This window comes from Pectinophora gossypiella, chromosome 14 (assembly GCF_024362695.1).
Source record: "Pectinophora gossypiella chromosome 14, ilPecGoss1.1, whole genome shotgun sequence".
Lineage (NCBI taxonomy): Eukaryota > Metazoa > Arthropoda > Insecta > Lepidoptera > Gelechiidae > Pectinophora > Pectinophora gossypiella.
In genome coordinates this window covers 4891336-4903391 of record NC_065417.1, presented here as the reverse complement: position 1 = coordinate 4903391, position 12056 = coordinate 4891336, and the positions used below count along the sequence as shown (strand labels likewise).

Here is a 12056-nt window from a genome sequence, read left to right as displayed (position 1 = left end):
CCGGCCTTTGCGAAAGTTGCTTTACTTCAACAATCGCAGACCGAGCGCGTTAACCGCTGCGCCATCGAGCTCCTCCAGTACCTCATCAAAGTTAATTAGAAAAAGAATAACGTAGATCACATGATAACTAAAGCTCTTAAAGTTAGTGTTAGCAGAGACAATTGGGTAGTTTCCTAGGTCAAACATTAATTACGCAATAAAGACAGATCTAAAGGTGACAAAAACATTTCGTTACGTTGCGTCAATTTGTTATCTTCAGAACCCCGATACCGACCCCGCCGGCGTGGTCGACGATTTCCCTCAATCAGCGCTTATCGCTATAGACCCACTAGGGTCGATTAATTCTTTCAAATATTTTTCCTCTCAGACGATGCCCTGAGCCGAGGTTCGAGTATTAATAAATAATAAGTGCGACATTTTGTGACGTCATAGGTTGCTTTTTCATACAAATTCCATAGTAATTTCGTGATTTAACGGTTAGTAAGAAGTAACTGATTTGACTAGTTGGAAACTCATCTATTGCCATTCGGGAATAGATGAGTTTCCATTAAGTACACCATAGGTTAATACATAAAACACGCCTTTATGGGGCCTGCAGAGCCACAAATAACTATTACATTACAACTTACAGCTACTTTTTATAAAAACTCAAGACTTTTTTTTGTTAAGGAAGCTCACAGCGTGTGCAACAACTTACACGTGTTTACTGCCACAAATAATTGTCAAAATAAGAATATATAAAAAAACAATTTCACTACACCTTCAGAGCGTGGCTATTAAATTAATGATGATGAACAATTTTGGGCATTGAAATATAAACTAATAAAAAATAACTTTCGATCAAACATCCACATTGGTGGGGGAAAAAATAACATAAAACTACTAATTCGCTACCAATAACCACTACCTAAGCAATATCTTCAGATAAATCAAATAGATCTCATTCATTAAATAGTTTGAAGGAAGGAAACAGATGGCTTTAAGGTACTTCTGTAAAGATGGATATTATAAACGATGGTGGCATATGATTAGAAATGAACATAATATAGTAAAAAGCCCTTAGAAAACTTTCAGTACGATCTACTCTGAACAGGTGTGTATGTAGGTAACAAGTATGGAGTGGCAAGCAAGAGAATAGTGTCAGGATCGACGCAAATGGAATTCTATAGTTTTTGCTTTCCGCGGCGGGAAATAGGCTTGAGTTTAAGTATGTATATAGTAAAATGTTTAGGGTAAAGAGGTCTCTCAGTGTTGGTCAAGTGGTGTAGATACACACTATGCACGCCCATGTCATGTGTAGTACAAGGTCACATCGCAAATCGTAACATGCAGCAACATGCGAGCATGTGTTAAGGGGCAGTTTCATCGCGACGACTATTTTCATATAATTATTTTGACCAGAAGATCTGAACTATTTAGGTAGGTAAGTAACCTTGCCTACTTGACAAAACATGATATACCCTCACGACTTTATCCCAATTAGGGTAGTGAGAGGTACCTACATTTATCGAAAGATAAACTTAGTACCGAGCTTTCTGTTAAACCTACCTATCTCACAGACTTAAGCATATATTTTAAATTTGAATATACCTACTTAATAAAAAGTCTTTTCAGACTGGGACTGCTTAAAAGGAAAATACAGAAAATGTTCAACTGCTTATCATAAACCCTTTTTAGCAAGTCATAAAACCTATACATGACAACCATGTTCTAACGGATTTCGGCACTGAAAACTAAATTGATAATTAATTTACTCACGACACTGGTGCTTATTCCTGTAAATACATTAATTAGGCGGTGTCTGCAGGAATCGGGGCCACTGTTTACATTACATAGCGGCGGCATCACAAGAAGGGTGCCCATGAAACAGCGAATTTTGAACGAATATTCAGTCAAATAATCTGTGTTGGGTTACCAACAAACCTAGGAGGAAAAAGCACTAACTAATAACACAATAATAGAAATGGTACTTACATGAGCGACTGCAACAACTAAGTACTTATTTCACATAGATAACTTTGAAATTTCTTGAAAATAAGCAAGCACGTGGCGCCGGCGCTGGGCGGTTTGAAAAGCAACTGACATCTGATGCATTTTTTTTGTTTGAAGTTGACGCACGACGATGCGTTTTGTTGGCATTTTTTAAGGAACATTGGTTGTAATTCTAGGTCGTATTAAACTTCAACACCAAGAAGACTGACTGCTGCCTTTTAATACATTTTTCATTTTGCCCGTCCCGATAGTAGATTTCAAATTTAGAGTCTACTAGAAACAGAACGAAAGTTTAAAGAGCAAATACTACTTTTTAAAATTATGATGATGCTGATGTTATCCTTAAAACTTAAGTTTTACCAAAATGTGAGTTTCGTTCATAATAAATAATACGTACTTCTAATTACGGTTATTATATTACTTTTGAAATACGGGCCTTCGGCGCACCTGTTCTAAGTTAACTACTTACATAAGTATTACTTGCTTTGCGACTTTTAGTCGTCAATCGCAAATCGCATTGCCGAAGGCGACCCTTAAATAAAAGATAAGTGGTTGATCGACAATAATATCTTAAAGTATATCTCGGCATCACACGTTATCACAATCGTCAGTGAGATACTCTCGATAAAATTGAAGTTCTCGACCTGAGGAAGTTACTTTAGCCGCGGATCGCGTTGGAGAAACTAGAGCGATCGACATGAACAGTAAGTTTTATAACTTACCTATTAGTTTAGTTTTATAACTACCTTTATTTACTAGTTTTAGTTTTGCGGTTTAAAATACATTTGTGTAGTGCCAAATTTCTTTATTTTATTTAAATTAAGTAATGATTTTGATACTTATGTAAGTAAGAGGTATTACATAACGTTCGGCTAAAGGTATATACTTTGTCTTAAGGTGATGTGAGGTTCTGCTCAACCGGTCTGGGATTACCAGCGTTGTGTATGGGTAAACAACATAAGATAAACAGGCACAGGCCTATCCCCAACGGAGAGCATGTAGAGCTTATTCCAGCAAGCTGCTCCATTGCGGGCTGGTGGATAAACTCAAACCCGTGTGAATTCGGAATAGATTATTTTCGTATGGTTAAAACTCGTTCGGGGATCGAACCAAGGACTTTTGGTCCGGTTTAGTGGTCAAGATGTTTAGAGCTATTTATAATATTTCCACACAGGTCGTACTTAATACTTGGACAGTATAAAAAACTTCGGTAACTACGCATTAATTAAAAAGTGTCTAGACATAGACATATAATAATATTAAAATAAACTTTATGAGTACCTGGTATCTAAAGTTTTAATTATAATCGGAAAATAAATCAAATACAATATGTATAAAAATATTTTACGGAAAAGTAAAAGTACTTACCTAAGTAATTGTTAAAATATTTCTAAAAATAGGTAATAAATAATTAACATTAATAAAGTGTTACTAGTGTTACTTTACTAACATAGTTTTATAAGCGCCTTTTTTCTTACTAACAATAATATGGAGTACAATCTGAAATAAATGTAATAATAATAAAAAAATAATAAAAGTAGTATAAAAGGATTGATTTCTTAAATCAAATTAAGTAATAAAATTAATACTGAAAGTATTACATCGAAAACTTTTCATAAAGAATTTAAATATTAATATTGCCACCTAAATCCATATAACAAAATGCTTTTGTTATCAACAAAAAAGACAGAGACAGAACCCTTCGTGCTGGGCAGCGGCGGAAAAAAAAACATAACAATAATAAGTGCGTAATTTTATCATGTTTTTCTATGAGTGTGATTTTTCATACAAATTCCATAGTCATTTCGTGTTTTGACGTTTGGTATAAAGTAACTAATTTAACTAGTTGGAAATCAATCTTCTGACACTTTTTGAGGGTTGTGTGTTTGTTAATTTATTCTATCTTTTGGGTTGTAAGGTGATTTACCAACCTCATCAACCCTGGTGTCAGGGTTATTATTGAGCCGCCAAAGGCCCCTAACATGGCTAACGGCTACTTACTTACGTACATCAGTAAGTAGTAACCGGGACCAACGGCTTAACGTGCCATCCGAAGCACGGATCATCTTACTTTTTGGACAATCAGGTGATCAGCCTGTAATGTCCTAACCAAACTAGGGATCACAAAGTGTTTTTTGTGATATGTCCCCACCGGGAATCGAACCCGGGACCTCCAGATCGTGAGCCCAACGTTAAACCACCGGACCACGGAGGCCGTTAATATATAAAATTAGCAATATTGGCAGTCGCTCACTATTGGCAAACCTCAAACATAATTATTCATCTCAGTACAAAATACTATTGTACTTACCTTATATTAGGTATTAGGTAATATTAAGACTTTTCACTTTCAGCAAATAAAAACATTATTAAGTAAGTATTATAAATAATCAAGTGAAGGAACGCTTGATTCTATTAAGTAAAATCTATGTCTGCTTTACCTATCATCATCATCATCACCAGCCTATTAACGTCCCCACTGCTGGGGCACGGGCCTTCCCTATGGATGAATAGGGAGATCGGGTCCTAAACCACTACGCGGACCCAGTGCTGATTTGCGGTTATTAACGACTGCTAATGCAGCCGGGACCAACGGCTTAACGACTTTACCTATAAAAAAATCTAATAAGTATGTATTTTCCTTCATCAGCGTTATGGGTGTTATGCAGCGCGGCCATCTTGGCCGGCGCCTCCGCCCTCTCAATCCCGTTGAGGCAGAACCCGGAGACCCTGTGTACCGGCCAAGCCAACTTCCTCCGCATCGCCAGCGCGGACTCCTGTGCCCACTACTACCAGTGCTACAGCGGCAACGCCTACCTCATGCAGTGTCCTGACGAGACCTGGTTCAATGAGCTAGAGCAGGTAAGGAAGAAATACACAAATATAAGAGGAGCTCGGTGGCGCAGCGGAAAACGCGCTCGGTCTGCGATTGTTGAAGTTAAGCAACTTTCGCAAGGGCCGGTCATAGGATGGGTGACCACAAAAAAAAAAACATCTCCAGCTCCTCCGTGCTTCGGAAGGCACGTTAAGCCGTTGGTCCCGGCTGCTTTAGCGGTCGTTAATAACCATCAATCCGCACTGGGCCCGCGTGATGTTTTAAGGCCCAATCTCCCTATCCATCCATAGGGAAGGCCCGTGCCCCAGCAGTGGGGACGTTAATGGGCTGATGATGACACAAATATTATTATTATTATTATAACAAGCAGATCTCAAAAAAGTCCGTCCCCTCTTGTTACTCTCTGTGGAACAACATAACATCACGTCTGTATCCCCGAAGTGGTAGTGAGAGGTATAGTACATAGCGTACAGTCATGAGCAATATAATGTACCCACTTTAGGACTCTGCCGTACTAACATATTTGACATTTAGTGAGACTTCTCTTTCTCTCTTGATTTAAGAGCTGCGCTCTTGTCGGTGGAGTAATCGCCTTCATTACTCCATAGATAGGGCGTGTAGAACGATGGTTGCCCCGATCGCCTTCCGTTCCGCAGTACACCAACCAATTTCTCAATCGGTGATGTTCTAGCTAGAGCCCTACCAGAATCCATTTCCTCGGCGACGAATGACAATTAGTGAGACTTACAGTTCAATTTGTCAAAAAGTTAATGTGACATGGTACCAAAGTGTATACATATTAATGCTCGTGACCGTACACCCATTCCTCGCTATGTGTAAGTCCCATGTAATAGACGACGATCCTATTGTCATTAAACAAGCACAAGTCCTGGAAACCACGTCCTTTGTGTGAAGACATTAACGGTAATGATAAATTTAATAGCCCACCAGAGTTGGTTAGGTTGGTCAATAATCTCGTAATTCACACGAGAGAATTAGAACAGTAAATACCAACGACTTATTTGAGATTACTTATTTCAGACCAATAGGTTTATATTTTATATTTTTTTTTTTGACATCACGTTTACAATTTTAAAATTATGCTAGACTCATTTAAAAATGGTTAATTGTTTATTATTTCTTAGGTTTGCGACTGGTCGGAACCCCCAGCAAGGTGCCGCACCGAAGAAGTAGAACCAGAGCCTGAACCTGAACCAGAAACCCAACCGGAGCCAGAACCAGAACCCGAACCGGAGCCTGAGCCTGAGCCTGAGCCTGAGCCTGAGCCAGAACCAGAACCCGAACCCGAACCCGAACCCGAACCTGAGCCAGAACCTGAACCAGAACCAGAACCCGAACCCGAATCAGTGCCTGAAGACGCTGTCGAAGAGACAGAAGAATCGGTAGAAGAAGGAGAAGAGAACGAAGATAACGATGATGATGAAAGCGAAAACGAGGTAACTAGACGTCGCCGACATAAACATGACCACGATCATGCGGGACATCATCATGGTCACGAAGACCACGAAGGCCATGACCACCATCATGACCATGAACACCGGCACCATGAGCATGAACATGATCATGACCACGATCATGACCACGATCATGACGACGATCATGACCACGATCATGACCATAGCCACGACGACCACGATCATGACCATAGCCACGACAACCACGATCATGACCATAGCCACGACGACCACGATCATGACCATAGCCACGACGACCACGATCATGACCATAGCCACGACGACCACGATCATGATCACAGCCATGACGACCACGATCACGACCATGACCACGATCACGATCATGAACATGACCACCATGATCACGACCATGACCACGATCACGATCATGAACATGACCACCATGATCACGACCATGAACATAGCCACGATCACGATCATGACCATGACCACAATCACAGCGAAGAAACTACTACAGAAAATATTGTCAATGACGATGAACAAGATGATGTCGTTGTAAAATACGTAAAATTGGTCAAACAGGAAGCTGAAGATGAACAAAATGATGACAATGAAGACGCAGATATTGCTGATGTCGTACCATTCAAACAAGATGAAACAGAAAATGAAGAGGCTGATGAAATTGAGATTGAGGAAGAAGCAAGAAAGATAAAACAAGAAGAAGTCGATGAAGAGACAGATGAGGAAGGTGAAGCAGATTTAAAACAAGAAGAAGTCCAGGAAGATGAGGAAGAACAAGTTGAGGAAGTATCAAAGAAATTAAAACAAGAACAAGAAGACACTGAAACAGAAGATGCTGATATTGAAGAAGATGAAGAGGAAGAAAATAAGTTAAAACAGGAAGAAACCGATGAAGAAGCAGATGAGCAAGCCGAGGATGTTGACGCAGAAGTTAAACAAGAAGTTCAGGAAGATGCGGAAGAACAGGTTGAAGAAGAAGAATCAAAGAAACTGAAACAAGAAACTTCTGAACCAGAAGAGGAGGAAGTTGAAAATGAAGGCGCCGCAAAGCGTTTTTTCAAAAAGCTGTTCAGAATGACAGCTTAAACAATGACGTGTTCTAGAGCAATCCGCTAGGAATGCATTCTTGAAATGTAGTTGTTTTAAGTTATTTATTTTAAATAAGATCACTTTGTGCAATTTTGTAAATAAGTATGTGAATTTGAGTGAGTACAAACTATGCCTGAACAAGTTAGCGTCTTATTTCTTCAAAATTTAAGTTAACATAACAAAAATGCACTTTAGCACCAAAGCATTTTAAAGAGTAAAAACAAGTTTCTAAAATAAGAATCAAGCATTTTACAATGGTGCTGATTCCTTCAGACACCTCCTAAGTAATTTTACTTTAAATTAAATCTATCATTTTCTTACCCGCCGAAAAGGAAAAATAAAAATTTATTCATTACACACATTAATTTTAAAATGCAGAAATCTTAAACAACCTTATCAAAATTTTACGGCATAGGAAGTTGGCGTATAAATCCGACAGAATTAGGTTGACTCACCACACTTGAACACACGTCAAAAGGATTCCATACTAGCGAGATGCTTATTTGATTCATCCGGGTTATCTATCCGTTCATTCCTTTTCGGCGGAGGAACTCAATCAGCAGTAGTTTGCGGGTATTTAGCCAGAAGAGGTTGCTTTTCCCGCTAAAACAATGTGGAAGTTTTATTTTTAATTATACCGGTCGCCCGATCCGCAAAGTAAACTCGCGCGATTTTTTATATTTACAGAAATTTTAAAAATATAATAAGACTTCTAATTTTAAAAATATATTAAGATAAATATAAAAATCGTATAATAATATATCACATAATATTTACCCTAAAAACAATAAACAAACAAAATGGCGCAAATCGAATGTTTTCTTTCAGCACTATATTGTTTGAATTAAATACGTTTGTGATATAGGTGGGGTACCTATATGAAGAAAAATAAGTGCGGCCAGTTATTAGAACAGTTGTAGAACTCCAAGAGTTGAGGAACAGGTTTGTAAGTTTAGTAACGATTAATTTATAACCTATAAAACATTTTAATGAGGGAAAATTGTATTTATCGGTGCTCAAAAGTCTATTTTAGAATCACTCGTAGTGATGTATAAATGTAGTGTGAGCGTAGCTTCATGTACTATTCCACTAATCCTCACGGCCTATAAAAGAAGTCGGCCCTCGCTGAAAAAAGTCTTGTTGCACAAATAAATATTTTACGGAAGAAACTTATGTGAATTATGGAGGTAGTTTGTGTGATGAAGAAAAAATGCAGTAATTAAATTTTAGCAATTTATTACATCATTATTATACAAAATAAATCTCAAATACGATAATAATTATAATTATAGGTATAAGTAACACAACCAAAGCAAAACATTGAAAATTGGATTTGAGAGATACGTTTTATGTCACGGTAGGCCCGTTGGTATGCCCATAAATGCAACTTGGGACATAAATAAAACATACTTAGGTTATTTCATAGTTAACTAAGGTATGACTTCATAGGTTAGAGTTACTCTACTCATTGGCAGTAAATCCATTTTTAAATAATGACAATTTCTCCTTTCGACGTTTAAAAATTCGGGTGAAAAATACGTAGGCAACAGGTTAATTATAAAAAATAAATTTCTAAAATTGTACACAACATAGCAATAGCGTTAAAATTAACATCATTAGGGCGTTGAGCAAACGCGGTGAGGTACTGGCGAAACTTTGCCTCATCTGAGCACGGTACATGAGCACCTTTATATATGAAAGAACCGTCAGCAAGGTGTTATAAACGCGACAAAGTTTCGCCGCATATCGTTAGTCCACGCTCGGCTTATCATAATTTATTTCAGTCAAATCGTAACGTCTCGTGTTTGGCAACAAAAAGTCTATATAAAGTCAAAATGTAGTCATATGATTGCTATAATTATGTCAGTTGTCTACAAACAAGCTAAGCAAGGCTCGAATGCCGAATGAAGTTATAAAATTGTTTAACATGGTCCACCTAACGCACGGTATAAAAGATTAGCTAATGAGTAGATATGTGATGTGTTAGAATATATAGACGTCCTGCGGCGATCAAGACCTATACAAATACTTTATAACAACAATTCGCTGGTATAACGGTCGTATTAAGTATCGTAAAGTTAGCGAATTAATAGTAAACAAAGCAAATATCACATGTAATGTTTTGTGTGGGTCTTCATTCGCCACAGACCATTTAAGCCTACCCTAAAGCGTATAAAGAAGTACGTGTTGCATATCTAGCGATTTAAACCGATAACCATACTTTGACCAGATACATTTTGCCCTACTAAAACATTTCACATTCAGACGTTATCAAATAACGCGCAATAATATAGAAATGTTAATTACCACATTTGGCAAAATGATATCTTTGGCCAGACGCGTCGTTTGGTAACATCTAAACGTAGAATCGAAAAATATCACCTTAACATTTCATCGTCACTTCATATCCATGCCGGCATTACACTAAGATTCTAAACTAAAATTACTTTACAAATTCATATGAAAAGTGAATATTGCAATTGAAACACAATTTCGAGAAACGAGAAAAGTGGATAAAAAGTTGAGTTTCAAAAATAAATTAAATAAAACAACTATGTACAAACACTAAGAATTCTGCCGCGCTATGGACGTGACGAGCTTATTATCACTTCATAAACAATTCCAACGTTACAAATCGTTTCTACTTGTCTACAGCGGTTACATGAAAATATCACGAGAACGAATACATAGTTACATTCCGTTAGTACAAAACGTTTGTTTCGATTACTATAGAATTTAAAGCGTGCTCTTAATATTAATTGTATCAAATCCTTCAACGTTGTTCGGTAAAAAAGTACGAAAATTGATGCGGTTGTACAAAAGGTATATTCTATTCGTAGTTGGCGCGATCCACTGTTTGTCTCGTGGAGTCTACCGGGCTCGCAGGGTCGCGGCGCCGTGGCTCAGTTCGGGGCGGCGGCCGGCGGGTCAAAACAGGCCGACGTCCTTCTTCATGTTGGTCTGCTTCCAGGCAGGGAGTGCTGTGAATTCTTCTTTGGTTATGCCGAAAGCCTCCTGCAATGGAAACGTGAAGTAAGTTGTTGCGAAACCAAATAATGTCACCGGTTCCTGCAGACATTTTTAATGTCAAAAACCTGTCATTTTCTTATACGCCAATAACGAAATGTCGTCCGTGATTGACAGATTCGTTATTGTTATTAAGATTTTCGTCTAAAAATTTACGTCGTCATCATCATTATCAGCCGTACGACGCCCACTGCTGGGCATAGGCCTCCTGCCCTGCCCTGTGATCCTGGGGGAGCCCAGGATCTCCACGACGATCGGTCCTGCGCTGCCCGCATCCAGCGGCTTCCCGCGACCTTCACCAGATGATCGGTTCACCTTGTACCGTGCCTACCCACTGAGCGTCGTCCGACACGTGGTCGCCACTCCAGAACCCTTCCGCCCCAGCGGCCATCGGTTCTCCTCGCTATGTGTCCTGCCCACTGCCACTTCAGCTTGGCAGTTCTCCGAGCTATGTCGGTGAATTTAGTAAAAATTGACGTGTGTTCCATAAATTTTATGCCTCTCGATTACTTCTCCCTTTCCTTTTGGGTGGATAAGAAAATGACAGGTATAACTTAAAATAAAAGTGGGTTACGATATGTCCAAATGCAGATTGATATAGGCAGATTAATTTTAGCACAGCAAAAGGAACTAAAGCGCTGAAATAATTGCTACTTGATTATATTAACTAATCGTACAATTTTTTTAAGCCTTTTTGAACGACTGTTCCAGACGATGTTTATTGACCTTTTTCACAAATATACGACCTTTCGTTGAGCACGAAATTCGGCTCAGGGCGCCGTCTGCGAGGTTTTGTATAAGATACAATTAATCGACCCTATATTAGGCCGACAGCGATAAGCATTGAATGAGGGACGTCGCGAACCATGTCGGCTGAAGTGTTACTTGTCGCGAACTGATCGATCGCCTCAATGACTTGAGTGATCGGGTAGTCAGGATCGTATATTACGTCCTTCGATGCCGTGAAGTATATTTTATCTAAATCTATAACAAGAACGATAAGGTGCAAGGGTCCAATAAGTTTTTTGGAAAGTAATAAATTAACTGGTTGTACATAAGACCTCGTCAGTCGTTTCTGTAATAGACCGAAAACACCCACAAAAACATAAATTTTATAATTATGACAACTATTATGTTCATAATTTCACCACTGTTTACAAATAATTCGCTGGGCTCAGTGACTGCACTTTTGCTCTTTGATTGTACGTACCAGGAAATCAGGCGAAGACAAATGCCGCTCAAGGTGATGCGGGTCCACGTGGTCGGGCAGGGGGCGACGCTGTAACGCAGCCAGAGGCAGCACGGCGTCACACGAACTGAGCCGCGAGAGCTCGCACGCGCCCGATAGAACCTCGCCCGCCTTATACCCGTGCTGCAATGTACAGTGCGCTATGGTAATGTGCTGCATTTACAGTGGGGTTTGGGTGGGTGTATTTACAAAAGAGGGTAAAATAGAAAAGAATGGGTAGCAGATATGGGTAGCAGGTATGGGTAGCAGGTATGGGTAGCAGGTATGGGCAGCAGGTATGGGTATTATAGTGTTCTTGGAAAATTATAAGGATATGCTTATAAAGCAGGATATTGCGATATAGATCTATATCGTAGAAAGAGTTTCTCAATTATATTGAAGCATGGAATTTAACTGACTATTAATT

General features: G+C 38.9%; 3 protein-coding genes across 9 annotated transcripts in view; 2 read left to right on the top strand and 1 right to left on the bottom strand.

Moving 5' to 3' along the window:
• LOC126372577 (nuclear envelope phosphatase-regulatory subunit 1) overlaps positions 1 to 12056 on the top strand; it is a 598500-nt gene that overhangs the window by 469995 nt on the left and 116449 nt on the right. The window contains exon 5 of one of the 3 annotated variants that reach the window (XR_007567171.1): positions 5596 to 5637. The exons of the other annotated variants lie outside the window; for them this stretch is intronic. The gene's annotated coding sequence lies outside the window, so the exon portion shown is untranslated. Of the gene's footprint in view, positions 1 to 5595; positions 5638 to 12056 lie in introns of those variants that run through there. 3 annotated transcript variants of the gene reach the window in all.
• Positions 2627 to 7515, top strand: LOC126372478 (sarcoplasmic reticulum histidine-rich calcium-binding protein-like). Its single transcript, XM_050018268.1, has 3 exons — positions 2627 to 2696; positions 4643 to 4854; positions 5974 to 7515. The coding sequence occupies exons 1-3, from the start codon at positions 2690 to 2692 to the stop codon at positions 7369 to 7371; spliced, it is 1617 nt and encodes a 538-aa protein (XP_049874225.1). The 5' UTR covers positions 2627 to 2689; the 3' UTR covers positions 7372 to 7515.
• Positions 8594 to 12056, bottom strand: part of LOC126372426 (supervillin-like) — a 314398-nt gene continuing 310935 nt past the window's right edge. For all 5 annotated transcript variants that reach the window (XM_050018165.1, XM_050018167.1, XM_050018168.1 and 2 more), the window contains 2 exons: positions 11612 to 11773; positions 8594 to 10389 (listed from right to left, as the gene is read on the bottom strand). In XM_050018165.1, coding sequence (XP_049874122.1) covers positions 10303 to 10389; positions 11612 to 11773 — 249 coding nt within the window. In that variant the 3' untranslated portion in view covers positions 8594 to 10302. The remainder of the gene's footprint in view (positions 10390 to 11611; positions 11774 to 12056) is intronic.

Coding starts and splice junctions, on each gene's coding strand:
- LOC126372478 (XM_050018268.1), top strand. Junction 4,855..5,973: donor GGTTCAATGAGCTAGAGCAG/GTAAGGAAGAAA, acceptor ATTATTTCTTAG/GTTTGCGACTGGTCGGAACC.